This window comes from Bipolaris victoriae, assembly GCF_000527765.1.
Source record: "Bipolaris victoriae FI3 unplaced genomic scaffold scaffold_6, whole genome shotgun sequence".
Lineage (NCBI taxonomy): Eukaryota > Fungi > Ascomycota > Dothideomycetes > Pleosporales > Pleosporaceae > Bipolaris > Bipolaris victoriae.
This window is the reverse complement of record NW_014575386.1, coordinates 15,832-28,438: the sequence shown is the minus strand read 5'-3', so window position 1 is coordinate 28,438 and position 12,607 is coordinate 15,832. Positions and strand designations below refer to the sequence as shown.

Sequence of the window (12,607 nt, the reverse complement as noted above, 5' to 3'; positions counted from 1 at the left end):
TTGCTATGCTGGCTGTGCACCATCTGTTTGATCTGCCTAGCTATGCTTGAAGGGTCGTCTCTGGAGGTTATAAGGTGATACTCTCATAAAATCTACATTCCCTTACCAGGTGATCTTGTGATCGTGCTATATTAACAATAGTAAGAAGTCTTTGAAGCTGCCTATTCAGTAAGTGTAAGATACCAGTTCTCTTGCTGATTTCTTTACTCGAAGCGGGTGTCTTCACCTAAGTTATATAACTATGGGATGAAATACAAAAGGAAGCTTTGTCAACACCAACACTCTTAAAACCCAACCCACAGAACCTGCGAAGAAGAACTCTCGACTCCACCTCTACCAGGATAACAAGAACCAACGTCTCCTCTTCCTGAGCCGTAACCCTGCATCTACCCCTGACTAACAAACCTCGACTTTATCCCACTACCACCGTACGCATTTGTCCATGTAACCCTCCTAAACACACTACACTCAAACGCCACCATCCATACCCCCTTTGGCATCTTCCTCGCTGAGACCCAATATACACCCCAAGATTATCCTAAACAAATCATTCCTCGCAACCCGACACTCGCATTAGATATTGGTTCTCTAGAATCGTTGTGTAAACCTTGCATGATAGCGTGCAGAATTTAGGTGCGACATCGAGAAACCAAGGACGCTTACATACCCTATACTGGCTTTGAAGTTTAGATTACGATTTAGAAGATACGATTTCTTTGTTAAAAAAAAATCAGGAAACCACTTACAGCGCGATCGACGTAGTGAGGCAGAGTCTGCAGCCGTAGGTACAATCTATCATCTTTGCAGTAAACACTATCCCAACATCTCCAAAGTTGCTGGTAAGTGCAAGCCAAATCCCGTTTTCGCCTGTAGAGTAAACAGTTGATAGAGAGAGAGGGTTGGTTTTGGGTATTGCCCGATTCATAACTAGGAGGTAGCTTGATGCTCATTTACACATGGATAAGCTCAATAACATAGTGGGAAGAAGTAGTGTCATATGAAACCCCTCGTGAATTAGATAAGCATATCACGCCACATTGATTATAACGTTATTTCATATAACGAAATACTCCCTTAGTTACGACCGCAGGTACCAGGTAGCTCATCTTCCCACCAGGGAATGACATCGAATAATAATTGCGCTAAAAACACCACGCTAATATCCTTCAAAAAATGATACAAAAACTGCCAAATATGCATGGAAATCCTGATGTGGAGATGGCAAAAAACGAAAATCCTGTTAGTCATGTAGAAAAGAAAGAAGCTCACAGAGCAACTATCGTGAAAAAGCACCTTCAGCATCATCGCCTAGCCCTCTAAATGCTATCCTTCCATTACTCCTCAGAACCTCACACACAGTTTCGGCACTAAGTTCGTATCCGCTCTTGCGCCAGCGCGCATTGAGCCAATCCGCCAGCGCATCCGCACTACAACTGAATCTCCGCGTGTCCCATTCGTGCAGAATAAGATCGACAATGGGCTGATCGGGGAGCGGTTCTGGGTTGGGGTCCTGGAGCGGCACCGACGAAAGCGGCATGGGGAGGGCGCGGGGCGGGAAGATGTTTTCGTATGCGGTTAGGAAGTGGAGGAGCGTGTGTTCGGTATGTGGACGTGAGGCGAGCGTGATGCCAAATGGTTGGCCATTGAGTTTGAGAGCGGACAGTGGACATGCGGCAGTTGGGTATCCTGCTGCAGCTGCAAGTGTGGACAATGCGGCGTCTCCGGGCGCCATGATGATATCGAGAGAGCGCGAAGCAAAGAGAAAGTCGAGGCCCTCAGGTCCGCCGGCGGTCTGAAGGTGTTGTCGTGCGGCGTTGATTTCTTCGCGCTTGATACTGGATTGTAAGGCGGCCATAAGATCATTCTGATCTGGACATGCTAAAACGTATAAGTAGGAGATATCAATTATAGCAACTCAAATCGACATACTCGGTGGGAGGCACAGTTCTGGATGCTCCAGATTAAAATTTATAATCTCGGCCAATGAATGCATCTTGGTCACCTTAAAGTCCCGGATGAACTCTGATAAGCAATCTTTGAATTCAGCATCTGTAGCACGTTAGCATGTTGGCGCTAGTACAAAGTTCATAGCAACATACAGACAACCGGCTCGAAGCAGTTCCTACCATCAATGGTCAAGCTCATTGGATTGGGCAATTCAATCGGGTACACAACATCGACGCCCATCTCGATCATGCTCTGAACAATCATATCGTACTTTTGGGTCTGCATCGTGTCAGCATAGAGGTTCCAACAACATACTGATCCCTGCAGCAAAGACATGAATGCACATATAGCATGTGACTTATGGACTGATGTCAGCGATGTTTTCGTAAACTTACCATAAATCTCTCAGCGTCAGCATTAATGCGCCCATTTTTGCGCCATGACTTCCAGATTGACGGCTCACAGATGCCGATTCGAAGCGTACCAAAATCTGGCTTGATCTTGAACGATCTGTGTGGACTCGGTACATTCTCTTCTCTGTTGGTGGGCACCATCAAGGCGTCCATAAGCGCCACGAGATCCTTTGCAGATTTGGCCTATTGCATAAAGTTAGTGTGCCCAATACGAGCTGACAAACATCCAGCTTACCATGCCACCAACTGAATCAAACGTCTTGCTTAAGTTGAAGATCCCATCCATCGGAACCTCTCCAACTGTAGGCTTCAATGCGTAGAGGGCCGCGCGGTTTGCTGGCGTAATGAGTGATCCGATAGTATCCGTGCCAATCGCTAGAGTGCTGAATCCTGAAGCCACGGCTACGGCTGATCCTGTTGAGGAACCTCCAGGAGCTGACAGTTCCCAATGTAGTTTTCGTTTTGCAATGTGTCTTGAAACATATGGTGATTGACACTGTCCGCCCACTGCTGACCATCCTGGAGGCATTGAAGGATTCTTGAGACCACAGAATTCCGTAAGGTTCGATTTTCCAATGATGATCATTCCTCGCTTGATCAAGCGGTCGACAACGGTTGCGCTCTTCTTAGGTATGCAGCCTACAAAAGCATAGGAGCCTAACAAGAACATAAGTCCCACTGATGGCATCCAGGTTAGTTATTCGCACATACCGACTGTCGTGTCCATTCCCAGCGTCTCATCCGTCATGATGTTATCCTTGATTACTATTGGAATGCCATGAAGTGGACCTCTTATCTTGCCTCTTGCTCGTTCATCGTCCAGCTTGCGTGCTATCCTCAATAGTTCATGTTTTGGAGCAACCGAAATTAATGCTCTTAATTGTCTGCCTCTTCTGTTGTGTAACGCAATCTCTTTCAGGTACAGTTGTACTATTTGCACGCTTGTAATTGCTCGCGCATTCAGGAGTTCGGACAGTTCAAAGGCCGTGACTGTGAGCGGATCGAAGTCTGGAAGCCATGTGTCGTCTGCCGAGGAAGTGAATGATGCCTTGGGCGACGAATTATTCTTGTCAACTACCTCCTGCGGCGCGGAACTTCCAATGCTAGGTGCAAGCGCAGTCTTGAGAAACTTGAAGACTCTTGGCATGTTTGGTCGAACCCCAACACTTCGGTCGACGTCACGTGGGATGTGCTCAGTAGAATTAGAATATCAAAACGTCAATGTCGATGTCAATGTTCGACGCTGGGTGCAAGGGCTAAATATCACTAACGAGGTGAGGGGCGTGCTTGCAATACGGGCTTAGCAAGCCAAAGGGAAAGTGAGGAGAGGGCCAAAAGTGTTTGCAAGGGACATGGGCTCCGCAACGTTATGTACATTCGCCGTGACCTTGTTCAGGCTCTTGGAGGGCTGCCAGTGGCTGCGACGATGATCCTTCGACCCTGACTCGACCACGTAAACGGTGGCCCTCGGACATGTGGACGGTGGCGTCGATAGGCTGCATCCAACAGTAGGGATGGTGGTTAGCCGGTCGCCAATCGAGGAAAAGCATTCCGTTATTTGATGCTCTCCACTGTTCTGATTCGGGGAGCCGCCCCATCAGAAGCAGCTGGTGCATGATCATCTTCACACTGCACATGCACTTTACCCGGGACGCAGGACCGCACAAAGTTGCCGGCCGGTTGACATCTCGCTTACGGTGAGATGAGCTTCACTCTGGTTTCCGTCTAAGCCGCTGGAGTATTGGCGGAACGGCGCCATTCTGAGGCGTGGACCGAGTCGTCGCCAAATAGGACTCTACCGGAGGTTCCTTCAGGTTCGAAAACAGCAACTCAGCCTTTAGGTTTAGGTTTGGATCACGGAGATTTGGGCACGACCAACATGTTATCGCAGCTCGCACAAGTCTGCCGACGCTATAAGCAGGGTTCCATGCTCCTGCGTCCGAGTGGCACAGCAGATTGAGCACCTTCGATTTGGTGCATGGCAACTTGGCGGCTACAACTATCCGCCCGGAGTGGTAGAGTGCAATGCTGCACCCCGGTCTCGCTTCCAACTGTGAGTCGTCTTCCCCAACGCGATATGGTAGTACATTGCGGGGGATCGGCTCTCGGTATGCCAATCCCAATTCCACCGCCGACATCTCATCAGTCAGGACCTGGACGGCGGTACTTGATACGAGTTGATGCATGTACACCAAATCTCCTGGCAAGCTGTGCGACTCTGGTAACTGATCGTCGGTACAAGGTTGGCAGAAGCCGGTCGGTGTCGTGCCATGGTTCTCGAACGGCTCCCTCCCTGGCGCGCATGCGCACCCGCCGGTCAGGCGGCACGGAGGCCAGGGGCAGGGCCTTTGGTTTACGGTTAGTGTCCCAAGGCTACTGCTATTCGCTCTGGTGCCTTGGTGTAGAGTAGAGTATGTGCCGTATTTGACCCCACACTTTGCAATATCGTCGCCACGCTGGATAGATTGCGCGCGGGGCTGGCACGAAGGCCTCTCTGATCAAGTGACGCACAGCAGCCGCGCATTCGCGATTTGCACCAGGGTTGGCCCACTGCCGTGACCCATGTCAAGAGCCAATGCAGGCAGAATCAGGGCTGAGAGACTCAACAATCAGTGGCTCGCGGTCTAGAACTGGCGTGATGCTGTTGTCTTGCTGCATGCCCGGAGAGTGCCATGAGGCGGCTGGTTAAAGTCGAGAGGGGACCAAACATGAAGCTCGAGAAACCATCGTGGAGCAAAAGTCGACTGCTGTAAGTAGCCCCGGTCTTGGCACTCGCTCGGCCGTTATGTACCTGCACAGAGATCACCAGCACCATCCTAGAGCAAGAAAACTACACGCTGCACAGCAAGGGTAAAATGGCTCAGAAAACTCTCCTATAGGCTGCAGTGTACATTATGCCGCGTGGTATCGTGCAGTCGAGTCCATGGCACACAACTGACCATACTATCCCATGGCTTCTTTCAACTCTCCCCACAAACCAAAACAACCTCTAGAACGTCGTCGTGGCCAGCCTACTGGCCGCGTTCTTCGCATCAATCCGATCGTCGTCCTCTTCCACTCCTGCCTGGCTTCCCGCTTTGCTCGTAGCCCGCTTTCTGCCGTGTATTGTCTCTTCGTCGTTTTCGTCGGTCTCAGGAAGTGGAGCGACAAAACTACCGCTCATACTGCGATTGAGCCCATCACCGGGTCGTCGCGGCACACCGGACCATGCATCGCCCTTGGGTCCTTGAGAGCTTGCCATGGGAACCCGGCGCTGTGGTGGATGCGCTTCACGTCCAAGCCGCGAAAGACCGCCGCTGCCATCAATGGCCCGAATGTCGGGTCGTACGGATTCCAGAGTAGCTAGAGTACGGCGTTCGGCTTCAATCTGGCGCACTACGTATTCCCGAATCGCTTGCCGCATGTCGTGCGTAGTCCGATCAAACCACCTCCGCTGTTCTTGAAGAAGATTGGCAGTGACACGTTGGGCCTTTTGCATCAAATATTGCTCATGGCTTCTAGCCTCGTCTAGAGCAGCAATAGCTTCGTCAACCTTTTCCCGTTTCACGCTTGAGCTGGCCTTCAGCCGGTCGGCCGCTGACAACTTGGACTTGGTCGCTGATTGTGCTTGGAGCAGTTCGCGAAGGATGATGTGACGATTTGTCAGAGTTTCCTTTGCGATAAAAGCATCGCTGCTGTGGTACTGGAGTGGATCACCTAGGGTGGTAGCTTCAGCGGTGCCCTGAGCGGCATGAAAGTCACCCGTAGCCTGTATAATCTTCCCGAGTTTCTTGTACGCGTGGGCCAGACCAACATGCGTCTCTTGGACCTGTAGTGCTGCAAACTTGGCGCCCAGGTCAGATTCAGCAACCCCGAGGTCTAAAGCAAATTAGTCTTGTGTTCCATATGACATATGCTGACCACTCACTCCTTCGGTGCTTCACAACCTTCTCCAACTTCTGCTCGGCTTCCATTGTACCGAGGTAGAAGGCTTTAACCACTGGTCGTGCCGCAGCGAGTTCTGGCGTGTCGTCCGGCGGCGGCGCAAACTGCTTGATCATCTTGCGGCGCACTCCAGTAGCAGGTTGCTTCCTCCGCACCACGGGGCTATAGCCAAAGTCGCTCTCTACGAAGAAGACCATTTCCTCGTCACGTATGAGTATTTCATTGCTGCACACAATATTGAGCCACCGCTGAATTGATATCTTGAGTCGTGCCTCGTCTTCATCAGTTCCAGCGCCTGCCGATGTAGTCGCCGGTGGTACTGCAGGTACAATGGCTTCCGGGCATGCGGAAATGAGATGCTCGCCGAGTTTCACGAATTCAGAGTGTAGACGTCGGACATCGCGGAATTGCGTGGTGCGAAACTTGGGAAGGTTCGTCTGAATGTAGAAGTTAGCACGAGGCCACTGTTATGGATGCCATCCGCAAGTGGAGTGGACAGATATGGAGGTAGCTTTGCAGCCAGACAGTAATGCGCTGAGAGCATCAACGCCACCTTGACCCAATGCTCAATGTCCAGCACATTGCGGAGGCATGCTTTTGCCATGTTGAACTTGTATAGACGTACGTAAACATCGAATCGTATTATGGGGTCCTTCTTTCCGTTGCGCTCAAGACCTGTAACCTTGGCCTGCAGCTTGTACTGCTGCTGCTGTTGCTGCTGTTGTCGCTGTGGTCTCGTGCCGTGATACCTTTGTGGCTGCTGTCCCTGTTGGCCCTGTTGCTGCGGCTGAGGTGACCGAGGCGCGTCCTGACCGTGCGCCTGCTGTTGCTGCGATTGATCGCCATTCTCAGGCGCCGTGCCCGGCCGACTTTGCGCATCCTGCTCGCCCAGATAGCCGTACTGCTCACTGTTCTCGCCATATGGGGAAGCCTGCGCAGGCAGCGGGGATGACGGAATATCGTTAGTTGGAGGCTGGCCAAAAGATGATCGGTTCGCCTGAGGCGACGAAGCCCAAGGGTCGCCGCCCGCGGGGTGGTCGGGATCGTGAGCGCTGTAATCCATAGTTGTGGGGGAGTGAATTGAAGCTATCAACGGCTGCGACTAGCTGGAGAGTGATGCGATGATGTCGCTCCAACACCCAGCCCTGCCCTTAGCCCGGCTAGGAAAGGCGCGAACCATGCCATCTTTTGCGTCACGTGCATTTCCTACACACAACATCTTTCGCATCACCATCGCATTGCGCAGTCTTTGGCATGATAACCGGCTGGATATGGTGTGCCCGCCGAGTCGTTCGGCACAATGTGAAGACTCCTCGGCGGTTGCTGTCGACCCAGGCGCCTCAACATGACCTACTTTCCAAAGCGACCCGTAATATCGGCATCATTGCCCACATTGATGCGGTAGGTCGGATGGTTCTTTTGTGAATCTGAAGAGGCTCTAATGAATATCTAGGGGAAAACAACTACAACTGAGCGTATGCTCTACTACAGTGGTGTCACTCGTAGAATAGGAAGTATGCACGAATTCATTTTACGTCTTTAGCGCAGTGTTTTCCAAATATCTCGGTGCCCTTGTATCACTTGCGAAACAGAAAGATCGGCTTCAACAAGCACACTGACCACTTCTAGATGTCGACGAAGGGTCCACAGTAACTGACTTCCTTCCTGCTGAGCGAGCGCGAGGCATCACTATTCAATCTGCAGCCATAACTTTCCACTGGCCTCCACTACCACCAAGTAATCAAACATCGCCATCTCTACCGCAGTTGCCGGTATCTTTTGACGATGTTTTGAGGTCTTCTACTCCCCACAACATTAATCTGATTGATACCCCGGGTCACGCTGATTTTACATTCGAGGTACTCCGTTCGCTGCGTGTCTTGGATGGCGCAGTCTGTATCTTGGACGGGGTAGCAGGAGTCGAAGCCCAAACAGAAAAGGTGTGGACGCAAGCCGGACACTACCATATTCCCAGGATCATCTTTGTCAACAAATTGGACCGCGTAGGCGCTGCCTTTTCAAGAACAGTCAAAGAGATTGGTTCCAGACTGCGGGGATGGCCTGCAGTTTGCCAGATTCCTTGGTGGCAGGGAGGCAATGGTGACTTTGTTGGAGTTGGAGATGTTATTAATCTTCGTGGTATGCTCTGGAAGGCAGGCGGAGATGGCCGAGATATCAAGGCCGTTGAGCTTGAAGAGTTGGACAAAACTGATAAGAACTTTGCCGCAGAGATTAAAAAGGCCAGGATAGCTCTTGTCGAGACATTGAGCGAGCACGACGATGTAATGGTTGAACACTTCCTGGAAAATGACGAAGACCATCTCGCCATTTCGGGCATTCAAATCACGCAGTCTCTTCGCCGAGTCGTTTTACAAGCTCCCCAATCGGTTATACCAGTGTTTGCTGGGGCGTCGTTCCGCAACATTGGTGTTCAACCACTGCTTGACAGTGTAGTCGATCTTCTCCCATCACCTCTCGAACGCCCCGACCCTGAGATAGCTATTACAAACCAGAGTAGCACCCTTGCCGCTCTTCTGAGCTCAGCATCTACAGCACCCACCAAGTCATCCAAGCCGGCAAAGAAGCAAGAAAAGCGAACGGACGAGCTCGCTATTGCCGAAGTGAAAAATCTACAAGCCTGTGCTCTGGCTTTCAAGGTTGTCAATGACCCCAAAAGAGGCGTTCTGGTCTACGTGCGCGTCTACTCTGGCTCAATTGATCGCGGCGCCACGCTGTACAATACCAACCTGGCCATTGCGGAACGTGCACCTCGTCTTCTAAAGATGTATGCCAATGATGCAGTGGAAGTAGACAGCATCGGTCCCGGCCAAATTGGTGTCATCACCGGACTCAAGCATGCTAGGACTGGCGATACGCTGATCGTATACCGTGGGCTGCAGATGAAGGGCACACCATCTGGCGGGTTGAACACACTGCAACTCCGACCTATTGCCGTTCCGCCGCCCGTATTCTTTACCAGCATCGAACCTCACAGTTTGAGCGAGCAGAAGCACGTACAAGAAAGCCTTGCCATCTTACTACGCGAAGACCCTAGTCTGCACCTCTCAGTCGATGAAGAGTCAGGACAAACGCATCTAGCAGGAATGGGTGACTTACATCTCGAAATCGCCCGAGACCGACTTTTGAACGACTTCAAGGCCAAGGCGAGAATCGGCAAGATCGAGATTGGATACAGAGAGACAATCACGACTTCGACCGAGCCATTCACATATACTCTTGACAAGCCAATTGCAGGCAAGCAAGCCAAAGCCATCACCACCGCCTCCGTCGAATCCATCGACGAAGCCACCATCAGCAACGCCTTAGCCCAAGATACCCAAGAAGTCCAAGACAGCCCCTTCGAAACAACATACAAACTCCCGGACAACAACACCCTCTACATCTCCCACCCCCACCTCTCCTCCCACGACTCCGCAAGCCACAAATCCCACATCCCACCACACCTCTCCCTCCCGGGTATCCTGCACTCTCTCCAAGCCGGCGCGTCCGCAGCCCTCGCCCGCGGCCCCTTCAACGGCTTCCCCGTCGCCAACACGCGCGTCACAATCGCCCTAGACGCAGCCACCCATCTCTTCCCCGAGACAACCACCACCGCGCTCTCCATGGCTGCCCGCGCTGCCGTAGGAGCCAGTCTACGCACAGCTTGTAGTACCGCACCCGCCGCCCTCCTCGAACCCGTTATGAACGTTACCATTTTCGTAAACGAAACTTCGCTCGGGGCCGTCGTGCAAGACATATCCTCCTCCCGCGGCGGTCAGGTGCTCTCGCTTGATGGCACCGAATCCTCGCAAACACCAGGTGTTGACGACGACGACCTTCCGCGTATCGATCCTGCCCTTATTTACACGCCTCCTGACCCTTTTAGCTCGGGTATGGGCGAGGTAGGGAGTGGTGTTGCGGATCATCAGCGCCAGATTGTAGCGAGGGTGCCGTTGAAGGAGATGGTGGGGTATTTGAATCATCTGCGGGCGCTGACAGGGGGGAGGGGCACGTTTGTTATGAGTGTGGATGGGTTTGAGAAGATGGCGGCGCAGAGGCAGAAGGAGGTGCTTGATGCGTTGAGGGAGTTTTGAAGAGTAGGGGGAAGGATCTTGTAAGAGTAGATGGTTGTAAAATGTAACAGTAGTATGAAATGACAGTGATTTGGATTTTGTAGTTGGCTCGTAGGGGCATAATGCCTGTGTGCATGGAATTCGTGAGACGTGCTATTGTAGATGAAGAAGATTGAATTGATATCGATCCGAAAGAAGAAAGAGAGGGAACTACTACAAGCCCAATGCTAGGTCATAGTCTGCCAGTGAAGGTGAGAGTGAAAGTGAACGTAACCCGCACTCGAAGCTCTACAAACAGATACCACAGTAAACATCAACACTGACCCTCTACCCATCAACATCCTAAACCCTCCTTCAACAGACACTTTCAAACTACAACACCATCACAACCAAAATCCATCCTATCCCCCCAACAAACCCCGTACTCGAGTCCCACCGCTCGACTTCAACCTCCCCAAATCTTTCACCTCAAGCCAACGCCAAGCATGAACTATGCACACACGATAATCCTAGCAATAATTCTGGTAACCCTCTTCTGTTGCTTCTTCGGGTGGTGCCTGATGCGAAGTTGCCGGCGCGTCATCGACGCCGAGATGCACGAATTGGAGTGTCAACGGGAGGAGTGCTCGACTGTGAAGAGTGCTCGTGGGGCGAGCAGTAAAGTGAATAGCAAAGCGGGCAGCAAGGCGAGCAGCAAAGCGAATAAAGCGAGCAAGGCGGGTGGGAGTGGGGCAAAGTAGAAAGGAGGGAGGGGATTGGCAGTCGAGAGTTTGGGACTGTGCAGCGTACAAGACGTTGTGGAATGTGGGGGGGATGGCAAGTATGTTGGCGTGTGCGGGAGTTACAACATGTTTGTTTCTCGGGCATGTGTATGTGTTACAACATTGGGTCATGGGGATTTACCGAGCGCGTAGCTGTGTGTAAGGCCGGGTTGGATGGATTTTCGTGGGTTTGAGTGTGTGGCTGGTGATTTGGGGGCTGACGGGAAAAGACTGACAAGAGAGAAGTTACACAACAGATGGGTTATTTGCTGTATACTGCGGGGTTTTGACAGTTCGAATGTAACTGTACGACGAAGGAGCTGTGAATACCGGTTCGTTAAATGACAACTCTTTTTCCCCTTGCCTATACGTATGGTATCTAATCGTTTGTCAAAATCTCCTATCTTGACCTTGTAATTCGTTCTACCGACTAGACTGCCATGACGAATACCAATCTCATTATTGCCATCATTTTTGCTGGTTTATTTGGCTTAGCCCTCATGTTCATTGCCTTGTGGTGTCTCAGCCGTTACATTCACAGTTGTTGTCTCAATATTGGGCAGTGGCTCCACGCTTTGTCACCTCAGCCGCCTAAGGACCCACCAGTCGTGTATGTTGAGAATCATCGGTCTAGATCCAGGAAAAGCGAGCGGGGAAGAAATCTCGATCCCCTAAGAACAAAAAGAGATCACGAAAGCGGGAATTTTGAATACGAACAGACAGGGGATGGGAGTGTGGATACGAGGCCAACGGTTCAGCTTTGCGCTCCTGTGCAAGTTCAGCAGCAACCGTATAACCCAAGATATTATCCTTTGCTGTGGCAAGACCAAACTCAAAATATACAATCAGTGATGCGGCACCAGACATCAATGCATTGGCAAGCACAGGGTACTCCTCGAGTACCAACATACGCTACGCAAACAACAATACCTCAGCAGCCGAATCCACAGATGACAATGGAGATTTCGGAACCTTTCCAGGGTCCGTCTCGGTACCAGCCCCACATGTTGTCCCAACCGCAAAAATGTCTCTCGGCAAAAGCCAGGTCGCCGGAGAAATATGCGCGCAAGGCAAGGAAGGTTGACTACATTCACATTTGTGATGAGTATCCGCCTTTTGTGCTGGAAGCACTCAATAAGGCAGCTCCATCATCACCACCCACTTCCTCTTCATCTTCCTCATCATCCAGCTTGAGCGATGGATCTGGAACGACGCAAGAGGTACCGCGGGCTACTATACCATGCGCCACGGCTGCTTGCATCAAAACCAAACAATGCCCACATATAGTAGCACGCGGAAGGGATACCTCGGGGACGTAGCCACGACAATGCGTGGGCAGAAACGGCCAAGGAAATGTGCCGGATAGCCAAGTCAGGTACGCATTGTTGACGGCGTTTCGCGACCATGGAGACGAAAAACGGTGGATACAGAGTATAATGGTCGCCTTGTCCTGCCATTGGTCCGTTGATCCAAGGCCTGACGGCTGCTA

General features: G+C 51.5%; 5 protein-coding genes across 5 annotated transcripts; 3 read left to right on the top strand and 2 right to left on the bottom strand.

The window, feature by feature from the left end:
• Nucleotides 1-1,276: 1,276 nt before the first annotated feature.
• On the bottom strand, nucleotides 1,277-3,507 carry COCVIDRAFT_86773 (hypothetical protein; the record flags this gene model as incomplete). The annotated part of the gene is made up of 6 exons (XM_014705810.1): nucleotides 1,277-1,878; nucleotides 1,930-2,049; nucleotides 2,100-2,226; nucleotides 2,343-2,543; nucleotides 2,596-3,017; nucleotides 3,072-3,507. 6 exons carry the CDS (start codon nucleotides 3,505-3,507, stop codon nucleotides 1,277-1,279), a joined length of 1,908 nt encoding a protein of 635 aa, XP_014561296.1.
• Nucleotides 3,508-5,349: 1,842 nt separating this feature from the next.
• Nucleotides 5,350-7,347, bottom strand: COCVIDRAFT_86757 (hypothetical protein; the record flags this gene model as incomplete). The annotated part of the gene is made up of 3 exons (XM_014705809.1): nucleotides 5,350-6,218; nucleotides 6,268-6,721; nucleotides 6,865-7,347. 3 exons carry the CDS (start codon nucleotides 7,345-7,347, stop codon nucleotides 5,350-5,352), a joined length of 1,806 nt encoding a protein of 601 aa, XP_014561295.1.
• Nucleotides 7,348-7,538: 191 nt separating this feature from the next.
• Nucleotides 7,539-10,378, top strand: COCVIDRAFT_86784 (hypothetical protein; the record flags this gene model as incomplete). The annotated part of the gene is made up of 3 exons (XM_014705808.1): nucleotides 7,539-7,685; nucleotides 7,738-7,798; nucleotides 7,914-10,378. The coding sequence occupies 3 exons, from the start codon at nucleotides 7,539-7,541 to the stop codon at nucleotides 10,376-10,378; spliced, it is 2,673 nt and encodes an 890-aa protein (XP_014561294.1).
• Nucleotides 10,379-10,842: 464 nt separating this feature from the next.
• Nucleotides 10,843-11,097, top strand: COCVIDRAFT_87093 (hypothetical protein; the record flags this gene model as incomplete). Its single annotated transcript, XM_014705807.1, has 1 exon — nucleotides 10,843-11,097. The coding sequence occupies one exon, from the start codon at nucleotides 10,843-10,845 to the stop codon at nucleotides 11,095-11,097; it is 255 nt and encodes an 84-aa protein (XP_014561293.1).
• A 461-nt stretch (nucleotides 11,098-11,558) lies between these two features.
• COCVIDRAFT_33625 (hypothetical protein) lies at nucleotides 11,559-12,437 on the top strand (the record flags this gene model as incomplete). Its single annotated transcript, XM_014705806.1, has 1 exon — nucleotides 11,559-12,437. The coding sequence occupies one exon, from the start codon at nucleotides 11,559-11,561 to the stop codon at nucleotides 12,435-12,437; it is 879 nt and encodes a 292-aa protein (XP_014561292.1).
• Nucleotides 12,438-12,607: the final 170 nt, after the last annotated feature.